We start from the raw sequence: 23790 nt of genomic DNA, 5'->3' as shown, positions 1-23790 counted from the left end.
GGTTCTGGCATCCACACTGCAATGAATAGACCCCGAGCCAAAGTAACCATATCCTAGAGTCTTTAGCACCCTCACATCCAGTAATGTGGCCATTCTAGTGCTAAGACTGTGTTGCACTGTCAGAAAATTTTACTACCAACCCTGCATGTTACCAGGAACCAGGTCACTTTGTAAAAGGCTTGATCAGTTCACTCTCCATTGCAAACCCAGGAGGCTATCTGATAGTGTGCTTGCAGATTGGTGATCAAAAGAGAAAGCGTTAACGCTGATCCGAGCTGCTGCTGTTTGCAAAATTCCATTTTCAATAGAGAAGATTGCAGATAGTTGGGACAGAGAGGATTAAGAAAGTTGTCCAATGAAAATGTGGGATACTTCCAGCTGACTCCCAGGATCTGAGTCAAGTGGGGATGCATCTATACTGCATAGCACTTGGACCCTGAGGCCTGGCTTAACTCGAGCTCAGACTCTTCAGCCCTGCAGGGTCCTGGGACCCTGGGTCCGAGCCCTGGGTTAGTGGAATTGCAGTGTAGATACAAAGGGGGTTAGTCTTGAACCTGGACTCAAGCACTGGTTTACGCTGCAGTGTATACATACGATAAGAGACAATCTTTAGGGAAAAATGTCTGTCTTTATTCTGAATGATAAACTGGCTTGCATCAACAAAATTAAAAGGAATATTATAAGAACACGTAAAGAACTTAGTTTATTTACATTTAGTTTCCCTTACATTAAACACTGACAAAATATTTCTTACTTTATAAATTTTATTTTTCAATTTTGAAAATATAGTTTTCTTCTATGTATTTTATGGAATACAATCAATGTGGCTTTCTTTCATTTACTTCTTTGTTGATGCATGCACATCATAAATGGGATGGAATAGTTCCGGGAATAGGATTTGTTAGCTAATTTATCTCAGTACATGAAGGATAATGGCAGAGACTAGAGAAGCTATAATCTACCATCAAAGAAAATAGTTTTAAAAACTTCTCCTCCTAAATTGGTTTGCTTTTGGAGTGCTAACTCCAAAATTAAAACTATTCTTCTGTCAGTGGTACTTGCTCTCTCTCACTTCTGCTGCTCTTTCTGCTAGCTTTTTTTCGTAGAACTACTTCTGCTGAATGTATGAACTGTTTAAACTAAGGCTATGTCTACACTGGCATTTTTGTTAGTATAACTTATGTCGCTCAGGGATGTGAAAAAACACTGCTCTGAGCGACATAACTTAAACCGAAAGACGTGCCGGTGTGTACAGCGCTGTGTCCACTACCGCCTCTCATTGGAGGTGGTTTAATTAGGTCAACAGGAGAGTTCTCTTCTATTGGCATAGAGCAGCTACACACGAGCAATCTTACAGTGGTACAGCTGTATCAATATAGCTTTCAAGCTGTAAGCTTGCTAATGCAGACATGCCTTAAGTGATTTATAAGTGAGACTGGGCTGAGTACAAATGATGAACTTTAAAAACTAAAACATGTCATCTAATTTGTGTGTTCAATTACTGTGAAAACCTGCACACTCAACTATTACACATCACCTTCTGTGATCATAAAAATGTTTTTATTGTGTTCATATCACTGTAGTACGTGTGTGCACATGTAGGTATATAAATATATGTATTATTCTGAAGGTGCTGTCTGACTCCATAATTAAAACTGTGTTCAATTTTTCAGACAAACTGAGGGTTAGAGCCTTGTAGTATATATAAAAAAAGAACATAACATGCAATATTCAAAATGCTTTTCATCATTTTTTGGTTATTTTTCAATAATTTTATTTAAAAACCTTAATTTAAAATCTCCTACAGCTGCTATTTTAAATCTACTTCTGTTGAAAGTATTAACTGTTAAAATTGAGTGATTTCTGAGAGGAAGTTGAGAAAAGCTAGACACCAGCCCCACATTTTAAAAAATGACTTAAGTCATTCAAATTACTAAATGACTGAATGGGTTCACCTCAAACGTTCTCAAAAGTGGTGTAATTTAGGTTGTGATTAACATCTATCTGTCATAGAAGCCAACCAGGGAAACACATGCAACCAAATGCTAATATGTAACATTTTACCCAACAAAGTGTTACGTGCAATACATAGGGCCCTACCAAATTCACGGCCATGAAAAACGCGTCATGGACTGTGAAGTCTGGTCTCCCCCCGTGAAATCTGGTCTTTTGTGTGCTTTTACTCTATACCATACAGATTTCATGGAGGAGAGCAGCATTCTCAAACTGGGGGTCTTGACCGAAAAGGGAGCTGCAAGGTTATTTTAGGGGGCTCGGGGTATTGTCACCCTCACCTCTGCACTGCCTTCAAAGCTTGGCAGCTGGAGAGCGGCGGCTGCTGGCCAGGCACCCAGCTCTGAAGGCAGCGCCCCATCAGCAGCAGTGCAGAAGTAAGGGTGGCAACACCATGCCATGACACTCTTACTTCGCGCCGCTGCCTTCAGAGCTGGGCGGCCGGAGAGCGGCAGCTGCTGACTGAGGGCCCAGCTCTGCAGGCAGCAGCGCAAAAGTAAGGGTGGCAAATACCATACCGTGCTATCCTTACTTCTGCGCTGCTGCTGGCGGCGACTCTGCCTTCAGAGCTGGGATCTCAGCCAAACAGCCGCCGCTCTCACGCTGCCCAGCTCTGAAGGCAGCACCGCCGCCAGCAGCAGCGCAGAAGTAAGGGTAGAAGCACCGCAACCCCCTCGACAATAACCTGGAGACCCCGCCCCCATAACTCCTTTTTGGGTCAGGACCCCTACATTTACAATCCCGTGACATTTCAGATTTCAATAGCTGAAATCATGAAATGTATGATTTTTTAAATTCTATGACTGAGAAATTAACCAAAATGGACTGTGAATTTGGTAGGGCCCTAATACAGATACCTTATTCCCTGCTCCAGTGGCGCTTAGGAAACTCGACACCTACCTATGAGCTCGCCTCCTAAGGTACACAAAAAGAATGCTCTTATTTGCCGATCTTTCTGTGGAAGCAGAGCTCCTCTTCTGTGCACTTTAGGACACACCCAGAAATTGCATTCCTGTCCTGCACACACAAGCATGTCTGCAGCTAAATTTTCGACCTTCAGACTCCCTTCTTTTTTTAAAAAGACGAAAACAAGGAACAATTTGCAGTAGGGCATAGTCTGAGAATCTAGAAAGGTTAAACTTAAAAATAACATCCTGCCACTGCCCCCTGCACCCCCCAAAAAGAAACACACACACTCGCTCTCTCCAATCTGGGATTTCAGCATTATGAATTTCTTTTTAAAGATTCTTTTCCAAACAAAACACAAAACTGAAAAGCCCCGTGTAGGTGGCTAATTCCCATATGTGGTTTAAACCCTAAAACACACACAAAAGACGCCCAAACCAACCAAACAAACAAAAAACAGAAGCATCTACAAGTATCTCTCAAGCCCTCTGTCCTAACTTCTAAACAACCATCTCGTGGTTCTGACCGTTAACATGGTTCATTTCTACACTTTACTAGACTTAGTTGCATCTAATTACTGCCTGTATGGCTGTGCCTCTGAGTCAATGCTGAAAATCTTTGTTGTGTTTTAACTAAAAACAACCATTGTCTGTCTTGACAAAACCTTTCCACGGATCACCAGTAAGATATGGGGACCCCCATCCCATGATCACTGTAAATCCTCATTCCATCACGCCATTAAAATTAAGCTAGTATAGGAAACGTTATACACATCAAGTTTTCTATGGCTCCAAGCTCCTAGGAGTTCAACCAGAAAACGTTGTGCAAAACTGTCTATTACACCAGGTTCTCTCCTGCTGTGCATCTTCTCAGGTGTGCAGGAGGAGCATAAGAGAAGCAGCTCATCATTGTAGTATGGATGAGTGAGTCATTTTTGAGACTGGACTGGTAAACAGTACCTTCACAAGGCTGTAATAAATTCATTCTGACACACTAATGAGACTTTTAACTTGAAATATATCCTTGGATTTAAGCCAGCTACTTATCTGTAGAAAAAAATATTAATATTTATAGTGTTCAGGTATGCAACAACAATTGATAGGAAATGCAATTAAACTGGATACCCACACAACTCAACTGTGTTTAACCTTTTGTTTTCAATCACCTTAGAAGTGCAAGGGACTAATGTATTTGCATAGCCTGAAATTTGTGTGCAATTTTCTTTAAGGAGAGAGGAATATATATTTCAAAAAATAAAGATGTTTTATTCTGTAAAGATTTGGGGTTCTTTTAAGCGTTCAAGTACTAAATACTTTAGAAGCCTTTAAGATTCCAGAGATCTGAATTTTTTTAGAAAGTGTCACGGTTATTGTTCAGTAGGCAGCCAGCTGACTCCGAGCTGCCTTTCCATTCCTGGTTCTGTGTGAAGGTAGAAAAAACTAGAAAAAACAAGGTGAGTGATTGTTTCCTCCACTTCAGTACCTCTTTTCAGGGTAGATAAAAATTGATGATTTTTAAAAGTTCTTTTTAAAAAATCAGATTTTTTTATTTCAATCAGATTTCTTTGATTTTGCTAAGTTTTTCTTTTGAAAAATCAACCTACTTAAAATGAAATATGAATTTAATACAAAATAGATTATTTATTATAATCTCTTAAAACATTTAAATAGAAAGTAAATACAGTGATTCTATGAGTCTCTTTCAAAAACTTTGAATTAATGGCTGCTTTTCTATATAACCATGAGTAAAAAGTTAATTATCTAGTAAATAAGCAATATATAATTCATAATTTTCGAACATACTAAAAATGTAAAATTAATAAGAATCTGAAAATATTAAAGCTATATAATTGCTTAAATAAATGTATATAGTTATGATGTAGCCTCCTAGGTAGCAAAATGATGTATCAAATTGAGCATAAAGGCTCTATTTAGTTGTACATCAACATAATTTAATGGTTATATCAAACAATGAGAATGCATCTTTCTTTAGAAAATAACTAAAGTAGAAATGGAAAAGTTGATTAAAATCAATTATTTAAATCGAGCTTTCCACTTGGCAATTTAAATCACCTTGATTTAAATCAATCCACCCTGTCTGTTTTGATGAAAATAGGAACTAGATAGCAACAGGTGAGAATCCAGCCACTTGCCATTTTTAGCAGCTGGATGCTTTCACAGATTTTTTTGGAACTGGGTGCCTGGTTGTAAAATATATGCTTTGAAAAAATTTACACTTTATTTTGTTTTACCAACCTGGCCAACATTTCTGCAGAAATAGAAATGGAAAGCAGCCAACAGCAGACAAAAAGGATGAAGCTACTCACCAGTACTGCAGTTCCCCAACAATGGGGCTTCTTTACATTGAGACCTGTGAGATATCACAACAGGTTCTGCGGAGCTTCAGGAACCTTCTAGAAAAGCAGTGCCTGGTCGGACTGAAAAGAGTTCTCTTGAACCTCAGTGTAGTCCCCAGACATTTCAAGTAAAGCAGAGCGTGAAAGGAGGTGCATGAGGATAGGAGCAGTGAGGTGGCAAGGATACAGAAATAGAAGCAATCTTGTGGGAATCATTTTCACATATTTTGCCATTTTGGTTAATGTCCAAATTTATTTGGTTATTGGGGATGCTATAAAAATTCAGAATCTTATATTGCAGATTTTATAGAATTTGGGTCTGGACACTGCACCAGTCATCTTGAATTTTCAAGATACAAAGTTTTGGAAAACTATTTCCTTTTAGGATGAATGATTACTAGTTTATGAATCATGTAGAGAGCTAAAAAAGAATAACTGTACATTTAAAAAAAATGAATGTATATCTCGGCAGAATTCCAAATTAGAAATTAAAAAAACATATTATTGTGAGAAAAGAAAACCCATCAAATAAAATATTTTCTGTCTAATAAAATATTATATAATTCTACAAATTTTTTACCTTCCCTTTCTTGTTGCAGACACAGATTCAGTTCTTGTATTGTAGCCTTATCCATAGATCTACATACTTTCATCTGATCTAATTCTTCTTCAAGATTCAGTCTACAAAATAGCATAGGCAAATAAGAAGGAACAGAAAAACAGCCAAACACATCCTAATAAAAATATGAAACAACATTAAATGAAAAACATATCAAAATAAATATTACTGACAAGGCAACATATATGATTTAAATATAGATGCTATTGTTTTAGAATGTAGATACTTCATACCTGCTACTGTAAGTAAAAACTGATATAACACAATAGCCAGTAAATTCACAAAACTCAGATATAGATTTTGTAATTATATGAACATTAGTGGTTTCAGCTCCTCCCCGATAAGTACATGCATTTATATGGGGACCACATTTTCATTTATGCTGAAACCCCTTTATGACACTTTGACAAAGTAAAGGGGCTTTAGTATTAATGAAAATTTGGCCCATCTATGTATATAGGCCCATGTATGCACACATACAGGGTATGAAGAGGAGGTGCAGAATACTAGGAGGTTTTTAAAGGGGGATTGCAGCAGATGGGCGTGGCATGAAAGATAGTTTCAGGGATTGGCAAAATAGAAGTAAATGAATAAGAGAGGACTGAAGGGGATAAAGAAAAGCATAGTTCGTGCTTGATAAATTTTAAAGTCCCTATCTAGCATAGCTTTTAGGCACCTGTGCAGTCTCATTGAAACTAATGAGATTACTCATGTGCTTAAAGTTAAGCACATGCCTAGATGCTTTCATCAGGGCCTACAAGCTTAATTAGTGAAAGATGGGAATGAAGTAGAGGTAAAACTGTATTTCTATATAATGTAAAAAGCATTCAGAAGATGTATTCAAGGATCACTCCCACACTGGCAAGGGAATGGTTTAAATTAAATAATAGGCCTTTTCCAGTTCTAGTGCCCATGATTATATTGTTCATACACTTAGGGCCACGAGTGTTGGGAGGCACAAATCATATCTCCATTCAGTTGGCATACAACAGATTTCCAAATGTGTAAATTATCTGAAAATACAGACTGTTGTCATTTCTGCTTAGCTTTAGCTCCTGGAAAAGACTGAATAAATACAATATTCCCCTACGAATGTCACATTTTCAAGCTTTTCTATTTGCTTAGTGATCGATTTTATGGCAAATGGTAAATGGTAAAAATAATAGAAAAAAAACTACTGATGGATAGTCTTTACATACCTGGTATACAATACACTCAGTATTGAATATCAGAAAATGAGAATGACATGGAAGCAAATACAGTTAATGGTGTATCTTTTTATCATGACTGTTTGCAGACAAACACCTTTCCACCATCATTTATGAGGCCTTTAGCTATACAGAGTAGACAGGAATCACTGCCATGGGAAGAACAAGACTTAAAATGAAGCAGTTCCCCTGGCCTCTATGCCAATTGTTCCAAAACTCAGTAGTAGAAAATTGTTGCAAAGTTTAACAATATTTCCTGACCCGAAGTCTATGTAAGAGGTCTAAACAAATGCTTTTTAACATGCTTGCAAATGTAATATGTAAGCACAACTATATCCTGCTTATTTTCCTCCTCCTCCCTCTGTAAAAAATGCTAATAAGTAGAGCTCTAAAGAAATGTTCATATATTATTTTCTCAATGCAGGATCTTCCCCTTTTCAAGGCTCCATGTCATAGCAACCGTACTCCAGTGAAGTCTGGATAGGAGTCTCTTCAAAGCCCATGCACATTGATTCTAGATTGAACAAAGTGATTCTAGTGACATGAGGCGCTTCCCCTCCCCTCCGCAATCTTTTCACTCCAGGAATCAAAAATAAGCGGTGGGATAATTCAGAACACTAATCTACTGTAACTGTACTGTAAGAGAAAAGAAGGCAGCCTCAAAGCTCAGATATTGTGAATAAGAGATCCCAATGTTATTTTGGAAGAGAAGTTAATACATGCTGTGGCTATCATAGACAACTATAAACATAGAAATATTGGATTGTTTGATATATTTTCAATTAAGAAATCAAACCCTGGAATAGAGAACCAAATTGGGTTTTGATACTATCTCAAAGGCAGTTTTGTGTGTGTGGAAATCTTCTGTTTCACTGAACAAGTGGTGAGCAAATAGCAGGGTGTTTGTAGACTTTCAAAAGATCCACAACACTAACGGAAGCGGAGAGGTTGCCCCTTTACAGTGGGAAGGAAGTCTCTCTGAAGAATTTTTCTGCACAAATGCCATCTGATTCTGGTTTGAAATGTAGAAGAAGAGCTCTTAACATCAGCATATGCCTCCTCCAGCTTCTAGCCACCAGTAAAAAAATTATCAAAGCTGAACATATTCCAAAAGAACTGTTGGTTTTGAATATTACACAAATTTTAGGCCCATTCTTATTGTGGCAATAAAATCATGGGTTCCACAACTTTAGGATCTTTCCACAAATTTCACTATATTTCTGCAATATTCCACAAATTCTAAGCTTTAATTAAATAAAAACTAAAAGAAAACAAAAGACCAACTCAGTAAATTTCGAACTTTTCTCCTTTGATGACAATACCAATCCTCCTTCTGTCACACCAGACTGTGAACAACTGAAGGAAAAAGAGATGCCATTTTTACACTGTTGATCATCAGAATCCCCTCACCTGTCAGTCTATGGGAAGAACTGCAGCTCAAGTTACATCCTTGTATGGCATCACTATATAAGCCATCCTATCATATTACTATACACATTCAGAAACATGAAAACCTGATAGCATTAATATTCAAAAGGAAAAAGAAAAATTACTTTAAAAATCTTTGAGATAGTCTATTTTATACTTCATAAAATAGTAGTAGTAAAAGGGAATTTGTTTCTTGACTTTTTGGTTCAGCTTTAAGCTTCTCATGACAGTGTTAACTTGGCCATGTTGCACATATGTACTATTTTCCAGTCTTCTTTTCTATGTTTCTGTGTCAGTTGTTAAATACATGCCATGCCAGAAAATACACAGGATCCTCAATACGGCAGAGTTAACATTGCTCTAGGAACCCTAACTTCTCCCAGTTCCTACCTTTTTTATTTAAATTGCACAGCTTTAACACATGGCGTTTAATATTCTTATTCTTATTTATTATTTTATCTTGTGGTGGCACCTAAAGGTTTTTAACTATATCTGACTGAAGCGGAATTTGAAGGAAGAGAAGGCAACAACCTTAGAGATGAAATTGGAGATACTATTACATGTAAAGGAAGGAGCATAAAAGAAGGCACAAATGTGGCTGCTAAGAGGAGCAGAGAAGCGATGCAAGGATATGAAAAGCCATGCAAAATGGATGGTGGGGGATGAGCTGGTAAAAGAAAAGAGCAGATAAATAGGGAGGGAAGAGCTGTGAGAAGTCTTGCAGGAGAACACATGAAGTTTGAACTTGATACAGCAGAAAAGGAGGAGCCAGTGGAGGGCTTCAAAGCATGGAGTGCCATAGAAGATCAGGCGAGGAAGATGATTGGGTTTTAAATACATTACTAGAGGTGGCAAAGCAGTTATCGGGGAGGCTGGAGAGGTTTCTGTGATCCAGATGAGAAACGTGGACCTGGAAAAGGGTTTTCACTGTGTGGTTAAAAGGAGCTTGGATCTTAGAAAAGTTATGGAGGAAGAAATGGCTAGATTGGACATAGCTGGGATGTGCAGCTATGTTCAAGGGGAACGGGAAAGGAAGGAGTCAAAGATGACTCCCAGGTTATGGGCCTGGGGTAAATTCACACATTTGTAGCTACTGTTCTCTTAAAACAGTTAAGGTTGCTGTTACATTTTAAAGTCACTGTTATATTTGTGTTATGTAGTGTATAACATTACTCAACATGGTTTTAAAAAGTTAAACCTCCAGGACAAAGACTATTACAAGAGATAAAAATTGTACGGGTTCTGTGCTAATGAATATTAAATACTTTGAACTGTTTTAACAAATTATACAGTACCGTAGATTGACATACTGAGTAAATGAGATCTGTAAGGGCATTCAAGTTTCAAAAATCTGCAGATATAATCCTAACCACTCAAAACTGACTGAAATAAACAGGCGAAGGAGAACTGAATATAAATTATCATTTGAATTTTTTAAAAAAATTAATACAAAATTGCATAGTACAGTCTCTGAGGGTATGCATAAAATATCTTGTCTCTCTATCCATGATAGACCTTAGGCAAAGGAGATTCATTACTAGCAATACCCATTAGTAACCTAGATGAAAAGAAAATAAGTAACCATTCTGCTAAACTTCGTTAAATTTCATTAAATTCAAAGTCCACAATCATATCTCTAATGATAATACTCAGCAGGTGAACCATTTTAAAAGCTGTGATATGCTGGAGCTAATTAATAATTGCTCAGACTATAACTACTGTGACAAAGTTCCTGCTCTACCTTGCTGGGTCTTGTGCTTATTGGTGGATTTGCTCGCCTTGGAGCTTCACAGCAGCCCTCAGCTTGGCCGTTTTTCTGAACCCACAGTCCAGGTCGACTCCTCCTGTGTCGGATCAGGAGTTGGGAGGATTTGGGGGAACTCGGGCCCGCCCTCTACTCCGGGTTCCAGCCCAGGGCCCTGTGGAATGCAGCTGTCTAGAGTGCCTCCTGGAAGAGCTGTGCGACAGCTAAAACTCCCTGGGCTACTTCCCCATGGCCTCCTCACAACACCTTCTTTATCCTCACCATAGGACCTTCCTCCTGTTGCCTGATAATGCTTGTACACCTCAGTCCTCCAACAGTCCGCTTTCTCATTCTCAGCTCCTAGCGCCTCTTGCTCCCAGCTCCTCACACGCACACCACAAACTAAAGTGAGCTCCTTTTTAAAACTCAGGTGCCCTGATTAGCCTGCCTTAATTGATTCTAGCAGCTTCTTGATTGGCTGCAGGTGTTCTAATCAGCCTGTCTTAATTGTCTCCAGAAGGTTCCTGATGGTTCTGGAACCTTCCCTGTTACCTTACCCAGGGAAAAGGGATCTACTTAGCCTGGGGCTAATATATCTGTCTTCTATTACTCTCCTGTAGCCATCTGGCCCGACCCTGTCACACTACATGTGATCTTCACATGGACAAGGTTCTATCAGGTTTTGTTTACCTGAATATAATATAAACGGGTTTTGAAATGTGCCAAAATTTTAGTTTCTGCTGTGATAACAGATCTATTTACTAGTTATTTTAATTTCCTTTTACCCTTTTACAGTTTTACTATGCTAAAACATTATTTGGAAAGGAAATATGCTATTAATTATGTTCTACCCAAGATGGATGCCTCACTCAGGTTCAGAAATATTGAAAAATGACCTCAAGTATTTAACATGAACACATCAGAACAGAACAGAATTTAGTTTTATAAAGCAATTTCATATGTGAAGTATCTCTCAAAGCACTTTTTAAAGCAATTAGTATTGTCATGATTGTATGCACACAACCTTGGTGAGAAGGATACTGCTAAGCACAACCACGCATGGTAACTAGAAACTACCATGGGGCCCAATCCAACTGCCACCAAAATCAATTGAAAGATTCCCACTAAAGTCAATGGGAGTTAGACTGGGCCCTTCTAGAGAGAACGACTGTTATCCAAGATGCCTGGATGGTATAATAATTTTTTAAAAATAACGTTCAGTTGATTCTGTAAAGTAAAGCTGACAGTTACATTTACATAGATCCAGTAGTGATAGGCAAATCGCATACATACATTTGTCCAACAGCTTGCATATCAAGCCTATTAGGTGAGTTAAATATTTCCATGAATCAGAGAATATAATGTATGACTAGCTGATTTTCATAGCAAAATAAGATTAGAAAAAGATTTCCAACTGCCACAGGGGCCTTCCAACCAGTGTCTGGTTTCAAGACTCTCACTCAGCTTCTTTAGCAGGTATTTTACAGTTAATTCTAATAAAGACTTCCCTCACTTATTCCCTAAAATTAAAAATCTCATTATAAACACAAGGACTGCCCCAGACATACTTGTCTCACTCAGTCCATCCCCTCTTCAACAGCTTGAACAAAGAGAAAGAAAAGATGGGTTTTGCAGCATGCCCGGAAGGTTAACAAATATGGGTTCTGGTAGCTCCCTTCCAGAGAACTCCCTGCCAGCAGCTCCCCCTCTTTTACAGTGAGAGAACTCCAACTTTAGCACCTCTGCTGTTTTCAACTATGGTATTGTATCATGGGGGAGAGAAATTACCTCCCAGGTAATTAGCTCCCAAACCATTTAAGACTTTATAGGTTAAAACTGACCCACTGAATTCCACCCTGAAGCTTATTGGTAGTAGTTCCACTGAAATAAATGGGAATTCTCAAAGAGCATGTTACAATTCAACATTAGTGAGGGTGGCAGAATCTGACCATAATCGTCTTGTGGCTCCATCTACGTGATACAAATGTTTTCTTAACTATTTTGGGAACAAAGTTAAAGGTTGGGGAGGCTTTAAAATACACTCCACACACCCATTTCTTAGATTTTGGTTTCATTTACAAAGAAACTAATCACAAATTCCAGCTCATACCTTCTCCCCAGGCTTGGTTCCTTTTAGCATTCTCCCTAAGGGCCTAGAACCTAGGTTTTATATGCTCAGAAAGTCACTTCCATCTCCCTTATAGCCAAAGTGAAGTTAATGAGTCCTGCCTAGTGCAATGAGTCAGCAGGAATCCATCAGCAGTTCCCTACAGGCTTCCAACACCTGCTAACAAGGTAGATCAACAGTAGAGCCCTGCCACTATACTATATTCTGTGGACAAATATCCTGCATGCAACATCAACACATTTTGATTACTATCAATAATTGGATGAAAGTCATCCTTCTCTGTTGCAACGTAAGTCATAAGGACATTAAGAGGGGTAAGGAAGCACAACGCATGTCACTGCATGTACCTCTTCTTCATTTATTTCTTCCAACTGTGCCACAGTATTGCTGAGCAATTTTGAAACCAAACAATATTAATTCTATCTACACTAATAATTTATGCTGGACATTGTGTTCATTTGCAAAGATACTGATCTTGACACACCATAGTTTCACAATGGTTTCCACTGTCATACACCATTCTGAATTTTCCTTTACATTAGGTTATTTTCCAAATACCCCAATACTTAATTCTTTCAGGGCATTATAAGAGGTAACACAGGGAAAAGAGAGCTATAGCACCAGTTTTTCAACTGATGTACTCCTAACTTGTTCTAACAAATAGCTGTACATCAGCACTAAATCATCTACAACATATAGTTGTTTACCTATCAAATTATTAGGATACATAGGTGCTCATACCACCTGAATATAACCAGAGCTTGGGCATAACATGCTTTATTGAAAGAACAAAATTTTGTAATGTTCATCATTTTTAATTCTCTGTGGTTATAAAGATACCATGTGGAGCCCCCACACCACTCCAAACAAAAGATATGCACTTGCTGGGGTTTTGTTATATTAACAAAAAAAAAAGATAATTTCAAAATAACTACATAAACCCCAGCCAGAGCTTCGAGGGCTCTGTCCCTCAGGACTTGACTGTTCCAGACGCTAATTCTTACTCTCAGAGGGCTACCACCACATCTCCAGCAGGGTAAACGAGCAACACCTGCCCCAGTGAGACAGCAATCATTTATCTGCAGCTCCCTGCAGAATTCCAGCATCAAGTAACAGGGTAGGACAAGAAGAAACTCCTTACACAATCTTACACACCAATTAAAAAAAAAAAAAAGGTGGTGAGAGCAAGAATCTCTGGTGTGCATTTTAAAACCATCCAAGCAAAGGATGTTACTTTCCACCACTGCCCTTGGATTAGTGTACAGTCTTTTTTAATTTTTTTAGGAAATAGAACTGACTGAATCCTCCCTTTTCCATAGCTGGACAAGTACAACTGTTCTATCTGGTCTAACCTTTTCTTCAGTGTCCAATCAGAAAGTTGCATTCAGCAAACTAATTCAACTCAGAAGTTTGTGTATAGACATTCTTTGAAAGACTTTAAAATTGTTGACCTTCAGGGCACAATGCAAAGCCTATCCATTTTCCCAGGTGTTTGGCCAGGAGGATGGCAAGAGAAATTGGGGTTCTACGGCATGATGGGGTACTCATCTGCACTGTTGATTTGACTCATTTATTTTTATTATGGGGTTGAGCTTTCTGTATTTTTATATATTTTAAGTTTGTTATTATTGTGATCTTTATAATTGACTTCAGGGTGCCTCAAACTGTTAGGGAGAAACATTCTTATTTGCAGTTAAGAGAAACAGATAAAAATAAATAGTGTCAACCAGGAACCTTTTGTGAATGAAGCTCACTTGATTTGGCTGTATTAAGTATAGTATGTCAGACATGAACTGACTAGACAGTAACTTCAGGAAGGAGTATCTTGCCAAGAGAATGCCAATTCTTTCCCCAAGGATTGCACCCTTAAGGCTGCAGCAGATGACTCCTTGGAGCACTCTTCACAAACACTACATCCTTTGGTACGAACAGATCCAGTGGTAGTACTTGGAGAAGGTGTTGCCAGAGCTCAGATGACTGCCTAGCTGAATTCAATCAGGAAGGCTTCTCCTCTCTCAACCTCAGAAGTGGCCACGACTCTAAGGAAATTAGCCTTAAATTTGATTGGGCAAGGAAGGATTGCCAAGATGCAAGGTGAGCCAAATGCAGGAAAAGGTCAGTGCAGGAAAGGATGGCTGAAGCAGTTTTTTAATCTCTTAGTGGGGACCTTATTAGAGAATGAAGAGGGAATGGGACTTTTTAAGATGCTGCATCCAGAACAAGTAGGTCTTCAGTGCCCTCTGGATGTCAAAAGTGTGCCAGAGAATTTCCATCCACACCGACATCTTAGGTCAGATGGTGGGGGAGGGGAGCATCCTAATTAAGACTTTTTATAAGGAAGATGGGATAAAGTAAAAAGCACTATCTTGTTTCATGGAACAAGAGGTAGGAGGTGTAACAATCTTGGGGTTCACTAAATAAACTGGCGAATAAGAAAGGAGTAAAACTTTAATAAAACAAACTGGAAAGCATCTCTGGTGAACTGCTGCACACAGCCATGCGGTGTTCCCAACCCCTGCCTAACAAGCACATCCCCAAATTCCCACATTCACAACACTGTCCCTTCTGAGGGAGTGTCTCCAAATCACAATCTTTTGTAAACATCTCTCTGCAGGAGGATTGCAGTCCAATGATGCAAGCTCCTTCACTGATTGGGGAGAAGCAGCGGCTACCACCTGCTAATGAGTCTTCTGATAAGGGAAAACTCTACTCCATTGCACTCGGGTACAGCAGGACTAACTCCACTCATTTCAATGGGCCTAGATATAACAGAGAAAAAATTCATCCTTAAAATCTTTAAACAGGTGTCACAAAGTAGGATGGGCAGGGTTGACACATCAGTATGCTTGTTTTGAATTTTTCTTGTACCAAAAAGTTGTTAGGACCGTATGATCTGAGGTAGGCCTGAACCTGATCTGACTTTTCAAGAATCAAATAGTATTTTGACCCCCCCCCCAAAAATAGCTTTGTTCCTACAATGCTATGATTCAGGAATATTTGCCTGCAAATAGTGTGTCTGTATATTTGTGTGTCACCTAACAGCCTTGGGAGGTAAGAGCAAACCTTGGAGCAGGTGTTTGATTTAGACTGTGAGAGAGAGCAAGAGACATTGCATATGTTTGGGAATAGTGCTAACAAAAGAAAGAGTAAAGCAAAAATACCAGCAGTACTTACATTTTGGGCACTTTCAAACTATCCAGGATGATTTTTTTGGAATTAATTTAGAGGAAGAAGATTTTAAACCCACAGAGTTTACACAAAAAATTGCAGTCCTACTTGGCCGAGGAAATCTGGTATTTAACTATACAGATTCTCTAATCTGTCAATCTTCATTTCTTAGATTCATGATCTAGAAACATATGTCTATCATACTTATTTCCAGACCCATTCACTTACTGGATGGATAAAAATAGCAGGAAGTGATATCTACTGGTCCTAAGTGAAGCCTGTCTGATTTATAACGTCTATCCAGCAGAGAGTGATGACAAAAATTGCCTCTCTGACCCCTTCCCCACCCCACTGTCTAGTCACACAATGAACAAAGGGAATAGTCCTATGGTTGTCAATAGTTAGTAGCGGGTGTTAAATTTTATATTAATAGTTGCTGGGAAATCAAAGACATGCCAACAATTAAGGATTCAAATAGCATAAACATATAGCATAAATTGCAGCTTACAAAACGAAGACAGAAGATGGAATTTGATGCCAATCTTCTTTCTTTCCTCATCCGCCTATGCCCCTACCTGGTCATGATGTATGGGCTGCCAGGCTAAATTTGAGAGAGCAGCATTGTGGAAAAGTGTGGTGAGTACTGAAGACTGCAGTTCCTGCAAGAAAATCCAGCCCATGATTTTCTTACAGCCTTAATTATATGTTTATTCTTTGTACCAAAAATTTGTACCATTTTTCCTTTTTTGAAAAGTATACTTGAATTTATATATCAATTTATATATCAAAAATGTCTAAACAGTGTGGGTGGGTGGGTGCGGGGGGGACAGAGAGAGAAAGAAGATAATCCAACCTGGAACTATATTCCCTTTAGGTGGAGGACAGAATGTAAGGTTCAAGGCAGGGGAACAGGTGCTTGAGGCATTTACTTGCCCACACACCCACACAGAATAGGAAGATCCATGCAGTGAGGGTCTTCTTCTGCATACGGCTCTAGAGAGAATTATTTCTCCCTCTCAATGTTTTTAGCCCTTCAAAAAAATCAAGAACCCAGTGTAAACTGACACTGTGCTGTCTTCCTGAGTCTGCAGATAGAAGCCTCCAGTATTTCTTCCCCCTGGTTTTTTGTGTGTTTGTTTTTTGCCTGAGCATCAGCAGCACAGTGAAATTAATAGACTCTGGACCAAGGTTGGCAATTTTCTGGGAAAAATTAGTTTAGGACAGGCTGCTGGTAAATACTGGATTAAACCCATTTTAAATCAGGAAACTGGTGGAAATAATTGCATCAATATCCAGCAAGTTCAACAAGCATAGAATGAATCTTTTCAAACTTTGGATACATCCATTCAAAACTGACGAATTGGCTCAGTTTATCTACTACTTCAAAGTTGATCTTCTGCTACGGAATGCTGCATGGCCAAATGGAGTGGTAGTCTGCAACTCCGCACGCTTCAAGCCTACAACTCTGCATTACTGATGTTTTCATATGATGGAATGTATTTGACATTTATTTATATACTACTGAAAACTGAAACATAAGTCATGACATACAATTTTCTGGAGAAAATACGAAACCAAAATGCACACAGAAATTCCAATGTTCAATATTATAATTACATACATTAGTATTGCACTCACTGCAGTTTTACTTTATTTGCACAACCCTAAATTAATCTATAAATCAACTGCCTTATGTAACTACAGTCTGAATATGTACCTAAAACTAAGTATAATGTGGTGTGCATTAATTATCCAGTTTTTAAAATAGAAAATGCCTTAAACTGCAACTAGTTTTTCCCAAAGCAATAAAAAACATGAAAAAGCTGGTAAAAGCTACCGCTGGTAACTACTATGCCATCCCAGCTCTGGAGAGGCTATCCACTTATGACAGCCTCTTCACTTAAGGCAGCCTCTCGCCCATGTGGCACGGTTTACAAGAAATAGATTGCCTTGCACTTGCTGAGTTATTGCCAGATAGTTTTCCAGATATGATAATAAAGTTTTGGCCTAGTTAAATCACTTTCCTGGTACCTAGTCTTGCCCACAGCAATGTCAGAATTCAGGTTTCCTTTGCACACTTAATTCAGTCTCTTTGTGCCTGTGTATTATGATACAGCCTTTAATTACATGACCACATACTATTTTTCCATGGAAACCCCTGCCTCTTCAGATCTGAAGCAGAACTAAAACCCTATTAAGGCTGTTTATGGGGACTTAACAGGACTACATAGTCGCAACAAAAATCAGCAGACTGGCTAATCCCATATCATTGCACCAAGAGAGTCTGGGTAAAGTAAGAGAAACACTAAGGTAAAATGCTTCAAAATACAGATTGAACCCACATTCTGTCTGGTAACCAGGACTTAATAAGTAATTGCAAGATCTGGTGGAAACCTGTGACAAGAGTGCCAGAGAAAGGCTTAATAATGTGACATAGGTCGTTAATCCTATCAGTCCTGCCAGATCACTCTCAGCACAAAATAGTAACATATCTGTACCAGTTAGCAGATACAGTTTATTGCTGAAATCTAACTGGCAATTTATTTCAAAAAGTATATAACTACCGTATATTATTGGTAAAAATGAGCTATTGGAGTAAAATATTCAAAAATGGCTGAGTTACTTTCAATGGGATTTAAGATCCTAAGTGAGTTTAGTACTTTGAAAAATTTCACTCTCAATCAATGTAATTGTCACTTTTTTTGACCAATGGGTATCTTGCCAGATAATTTTTAAAAATTGTTTTTGTTGTTGAGCACCAATCGTCCTCAGCTACAAATTGCCTAGCTGCTATATTTGGACTCAAACGGAAGGAAAAACCAGAAAAAATAACTTTACGAAAGCAAAACTAATTTTATTGCTACTGATTTTTAAGCCAGATTCTGCAGCCATTATTCACACTGAGTAACACAAGTTGTGCCAGTGTAAGCAGTGATTACTTGTACTGAATATTAACTTTCTCAAGTTTTTCAGCTGTTTTATGCAACTAAAATAAAAGCTAATTTTTGTACTGGCACTATGGTTCATTCTCCCCAGTGAAGTTTGAAAGGCCATTTGAATACTGTGCTATTTGACTTGGGGGTGGGAGTGATGAAATCCCATGTAGTCTCTGCTTCACTTTATTGGGCTCATGTAGATCCTGAATATGGAAACGAGAATTGCTTTTGATGTCAACAGCCATATAATATTTGAAGAGTACCGCACACGTCATGTGGGATAGCGACCACAGAACTATCAAACACAGAACAAATAAGGGGAATTATTCATCCTACCGGTAACTCCATTGACTTGATTTGGCCAGTTAACTTTTATAGTACTACTGAAATGTTATGAAATTAACATTCAATAACAAGAAAAATAATGAAAATATATTTCAATAATTTAGATGACAGGCATCCTTTAAAGTCAGGTTATTCCAACTGCCATATTTTTTGTTTCTTCTCCTGTCCCTTCAGTTCTGAAAAGAGTTTAGCACCCGATATCGCTAGGATTCCTGGCTTTTCAAGGAGAATGTGCATTTGTTTCTAGCCTTGGTAGTTTACAGGACACCAGGCATAAAACCTGTCATTGTTCAATTGGACTAGTGGTGCTTTTGTGAAACTGATCCAGGTCTCAATACACTAACTCCCAGATCTTGGACCAATACAATTTTTTATCCCGGAGGATGAAAAGGAAGAGGTTTTATAAAGCATGAATTGTAAAATGTGGCTCTCCATCCACATCTGATACACAATCTGATGTCTGAAATAATGTACTGTATCTTGGCAGAAAGTGAATAGTGGTTTTTGAAAATGACAGAGAGAAAAACAAATACAATTGTCAATGAAAATATTTTCTGTGTACACTGAGAATTCTTCTTTTCTCCTGTTAGGATAGAGGCCAATTACAGTAACAGTGCAAGAATCCCCACCTCTCCAGAGGAAAAGGGTTAAGAAGGAGATATTCACTATTGGAGAAATACATGCAGAGAGAACCTAAACCAACAGTGCAGTCCCATGATTATTGATTTTACTAACTATAAAATCTAGTAATAGATTGTAATTAATGTTGGAGTAGACATTCAAAGGCACAAATAGCACTTATGTCTGTAACTCCTATTAAGTTCAATGGCCCTTACAGGCAGTGTCTTTGAAAACCTACTCCATTATTAATAATAAGTACATAGATAGCACAAAAAACATACACTATTCTTTACAAAACGCAGAACAAAACATGCATCCTGCAGGCACAGTGACAGCCATGATATATTTTTACAACTAATGCAGGTATAACAATATACATGGGACAACAGTCCAAATACTGGATTAACAGGCTTGCAGAAACAATGTATGTCTTGTTTTATAAGATTAGGACAGCAAATATTGCATCTGTAAAATTGTCTCAGGATAGTTTGTATTACCAAGGAAAGTATGTTAGCATAATAGATTTCAGGAAGAAAAATGAAAAAAATTCATAATTCACCTCAGCTTTAGAGATGGCTTTATAAGAGATCAACATATAGATTCAATAGTGATCAACATTCTCTGCCTTGAGTATTCTGCACCTCATAAATCCAGGGGGAAAAAACCCTTGTGTTTAAACACTTTGACCAAGACTTTAAAAAACAGGTGCCTAAAATTCAGCTGCTACGTGCTTACTTGTTGGCATGAATAAATGCCCAATTTTCAAATGAGATGAAAATTCAGCAACTCCCATTACAATGGAATCATCAGACACTGACTCTAATAAGGAGGAAACTTTACAAAGTAAGGGCCTGATCCAAAGCCCACTGAAGTCTATGGGAATCTTTCCATTGACTTCAGTAGGCTTTGGTCCAGGCCCTAAGAAAGAAGCTACCTTCCTGACTTCAGTGATGTGTCTAACATATCCTAACATGACTGTTGTCTTACTTTTAGGTCATGGATCATGCTGCAGGGGATTTATCAGGCCTGTACACCCTTTTGTGGGATTATTGCAGAGTGGCGTTTGGAATTTATAGGCCTTCGTACAAGATTGAAGCCTGTTCTGTCATTTGTTCCCCCACTGAAGGATTTCCCAAAGTAGAACGGGACAAAGGTCTTCACTGAACACAATTTTCCCTCTTTGACATTCACTCTTTTGCTTTTTCTACACACAGAAGTTGCATCAGTTTAAAACACTTTTTCAACCAATTTAGTTAAGCAAATGGGAAAATCCTATATAGACACTCTTACTTGGATTTAAGAGTGCCTTACTTCGGTTTACGTTAAACCTGGTTCTAATCAACTTAAGCTAATTTGATAAATTCTGTCAATTAATGTGACCATACAACCTTTTGCACAAGTTTAAGTAAATCAATTTTGATAACTGGTGCAACTCTGAGTGTACATAAATTCTTTATCCAGCTGCTAAAAGAGAAATCTGAATCTGCAAATGAGTCTCCACCCCAGGCAGAATCACAAAATTATACAAGACCTCATCTTGAATACCTTATTTAGGCACACTCAGTCCTCCAAACGGGAATTTCCTTGAGTACAGTTGAATGAAATCAGAACCAACACTGAATGAGAACCTTAATATGACATGCAGAAAGTAGGAAGTATTTCTGTTTACTTCTTTAACTGACTACCAAAAAGCTAGCCTACCAATTAGCAGTAAATCACAACAAACCTCTCCAAGTGAACTCATCCCCATCCTCCTCTGGACCACATACTCTCCAGAAACCAGAGCAGCAGATTGGATATCTGTCAGGTATCCGGCAGAATTTAAGCTGTTGATTTTGACCTATAAATCCTAAACAGAAATGAGGCCAATTCTCTCTCAATGCCATTTTGCCACAGGTGTGGTCAGTGGAGGCACCTGACCAGAAACTTGACTGATATAAAAGAGAGGATGTAGCTGGCAGGGCATTCCCCATGAAGGCCCCTCAGATTTTGAACTCACTCCCCTACTGATCTGAAATAATCCAAGTTTATTCACTTCCAGGGCATGCACAGTGCATGAGCCATTTGTTTTTCCTATCAACACGAGGGCTTTGGGAGAAGATCTGTAACATGTTTTGGCTAGTAGGTTATTGTTGGCTGTGGTGGATATGCTGATTAGTGGTTGAAGGAGAATTACAAGATTAACTATATAGTTGCATCTTTAACTGTCAGAAAGCACCTATAATAAGGGATAGGTGCTCCTTTCTGGTGGAGGTGCATACAAATCAAAATAAATAAATAAAATAAACAGGCACAGTGACGGCCATGATATAAATAGCTAAATAGAACTAGGAAATAAGAAGAAAAGATAAAATGCTGAGGTGACAAGAATGACTTCACCAGGGCAGGCAGTAAAAATTAACAATACAGAGCTGCATGCAGTACATCTACTGGCAATACTGTATGTAAGACGTGTAAGCTGAACACATGCACTTGTACATGGACTCACCTACCGATGACAGAGAATTTTAACAGCTGTGACTTATTAATTTAGCCTTCATGGTAAGCTCCATAGAGTGGATATATATGGAGGCAAAATGGGAGAATAATTTTCATTAATGTCATACTGACAAACAAAAGCCTACTCAAAGTTTGAATAAAAGTTCCTTATGTATCTTGATTATTAAACAACACGATCAACTTGACTTAAAGAAATTGTTCAATAGCATGAAAATGCTAATTATGTTGTACTAACTTCCTTTTGTCTAGTATAAAAGGAAGTTTTCTTACTTTGCCAGGCTGAGTATAATAGTCTATGAATTTTGAGATCAAAGAAGCAAACGGAATGTTTTCTAAAGTAAGAGTTTCCTTCACCAAGTTTTACACTTACTACAGCTAAAAGAGCTGTGTGAAGGGATCAGCACTAAACCCAAAGGACAAGCAGTGCACAGCAAGAAAGAGAGCAACTCCCTCGTGCTTTTTGCAGGTCACTACCAAGGACTGTGTTAGCAGATCCACACCAGACCCTTAACAGGCAGCTCTGCTGCTACCAGTAATTAGCTTGGACAGCTCTGGCTCCAAGAGTAGCAGCAAGGCTACACCATAATGAGCTCAGCTGGGATTAGTAGGACAGGGCAGGGAACCAAGAGAGCAGAGGCATTCTGCACTGCGTATGTATCAAGGAGATCAAACAAGGATGGCTGGCTAGGTTATCCCCTCACCACCTCATTCCAAAAATGAAGCATGGCAGTGTATAAAATACAGGCTAATGAAGAGCGACACCTCCAACAGATGAGAGCCACATTAATTAACACAATCCCTAGATCATGTAATACAGTTTTTCTGTTAGTGCTAGCAAACTTGTAACTTGTCACTGATTTAAGAAAAAAACCTGATATTTTTTCCTTTTTGTTTCTGGTAGAAGATAATGGTTTAATCTTGGAATTTTGTAAGGAATTCCTCTGTGTGGCCTTCAAGCTGCAAAGACAAAAAGCTTCAGAAAACAAGCACCATGTTTCTCCATGAATATATCATTTAAAAAGGAAACTCACTTTTCAATCAACAGCTTTTTATGCTCCCTTTTGAAATATGCCAGCTCGTTCCAGACAGCATCAGAATCTTCTTGGCGAAGCCGGTGGGGATCTGCACGCTGGTGTTTGCTTTTAGTGTTTTCAGTCCTGCTAATAAATGAAAAGACTTTTGTTTTAAATAAACATTTATTTTAACATTTTAAAACCAACAAGAAAAAAAAAGGTGACTCTCTCTTTCATTCTCAGTCACACACACACACACACGCTTGAAATTGCTACTAGTGGATGTAATTCTTGTATGCTGAATTCAGTTTTATTGGATAGGACTCCTAAAATCTGGTATATCTAAATTAAAGTTCCAATTAAATAACTTCCAAAAGATAGCCTGCTGGTATGGCAGCAGGCTCTGAACTGATGTGTGGCAGATCATAGTGTCTCCCTCATTCAGCCAGTCAACAGAGAGAAAGTACAAGGTGACGGTGTTGTACAAAGTCTCCAAGAAAGGTTCTGAGCCACCAGCTCTTCTAGCACCTCCTGTCAATCAATCTGTAAGTGGCACATGTATCCAGTCTTAAAGCAAGCTGACAGCCCATTCTTGTAGATAAAGAGTGTGTTAGAAACACACAATTTAGGGGAAACACAGGAAAGAAAAGAAGATTTCAAAACTTCTATTTCACTTAAATGCCCTTACTGTGTATTAACGATGATGCCAGGGAGAACAATTAAATAAAACTATTCCTGCCTGAAATTCTTTTCATTCTCACTGTGTGCCAAATTCTTATCAAGGCAACAATAACCTACAAAAGAGT

At 38.4% G+C, this 23790-nt stretch overlaps 1 protein-coding gene across 4 annotated transcripts in view; it reads right to left on the bottom strand.

Moving 5' to 3' along the window:
* CNTLN (centlein) overlaps positions 1–23790 on the bottom strand; it is a 282930-nt gene that overhangs the window by 101466 nt on the left and 157674 nt on the right. For 3 of the 4 annotated variants that reach the window (XM_048849837.2, XM_075128810.1, XM_048849839.2), the window contains 2 exons: positions 23003–23131; positions 5856–5956 (listed from right to left, as the gene is read on the bottom strand). In XM_048849837.2, coding sequence (XP_048705794.2) covers positions 5856–5956; positions 23003–23131 — 230 coding nt within the window. The remainder of the gene's footprint in view (positions 1–5855; positions 5957–23002; positions 23132–23790) is intronic. The other variant, XM_048849838.2, reaches the window with a different exon arrangement.

The sequence above is a fragment of the Caretta caretta genome, chromosome 5 (genome assembly GCF_965140235.1).
Source record: "Caretta caretta isolate rCarCar2 chromosome 5, rCarCar1.hap1, whole genome shotgun sequence".
Lineage (NCBI taxonomy): Eukaryota > Metazoa > Chordata > Testudines > Cheloniidae > Caretta > Caretta caretta.
The sequence above is the reverse complement of the archived record's forward strand: the minus strand, read 5'-3'. Positions and strand labels throughout refer to the sequence as shown.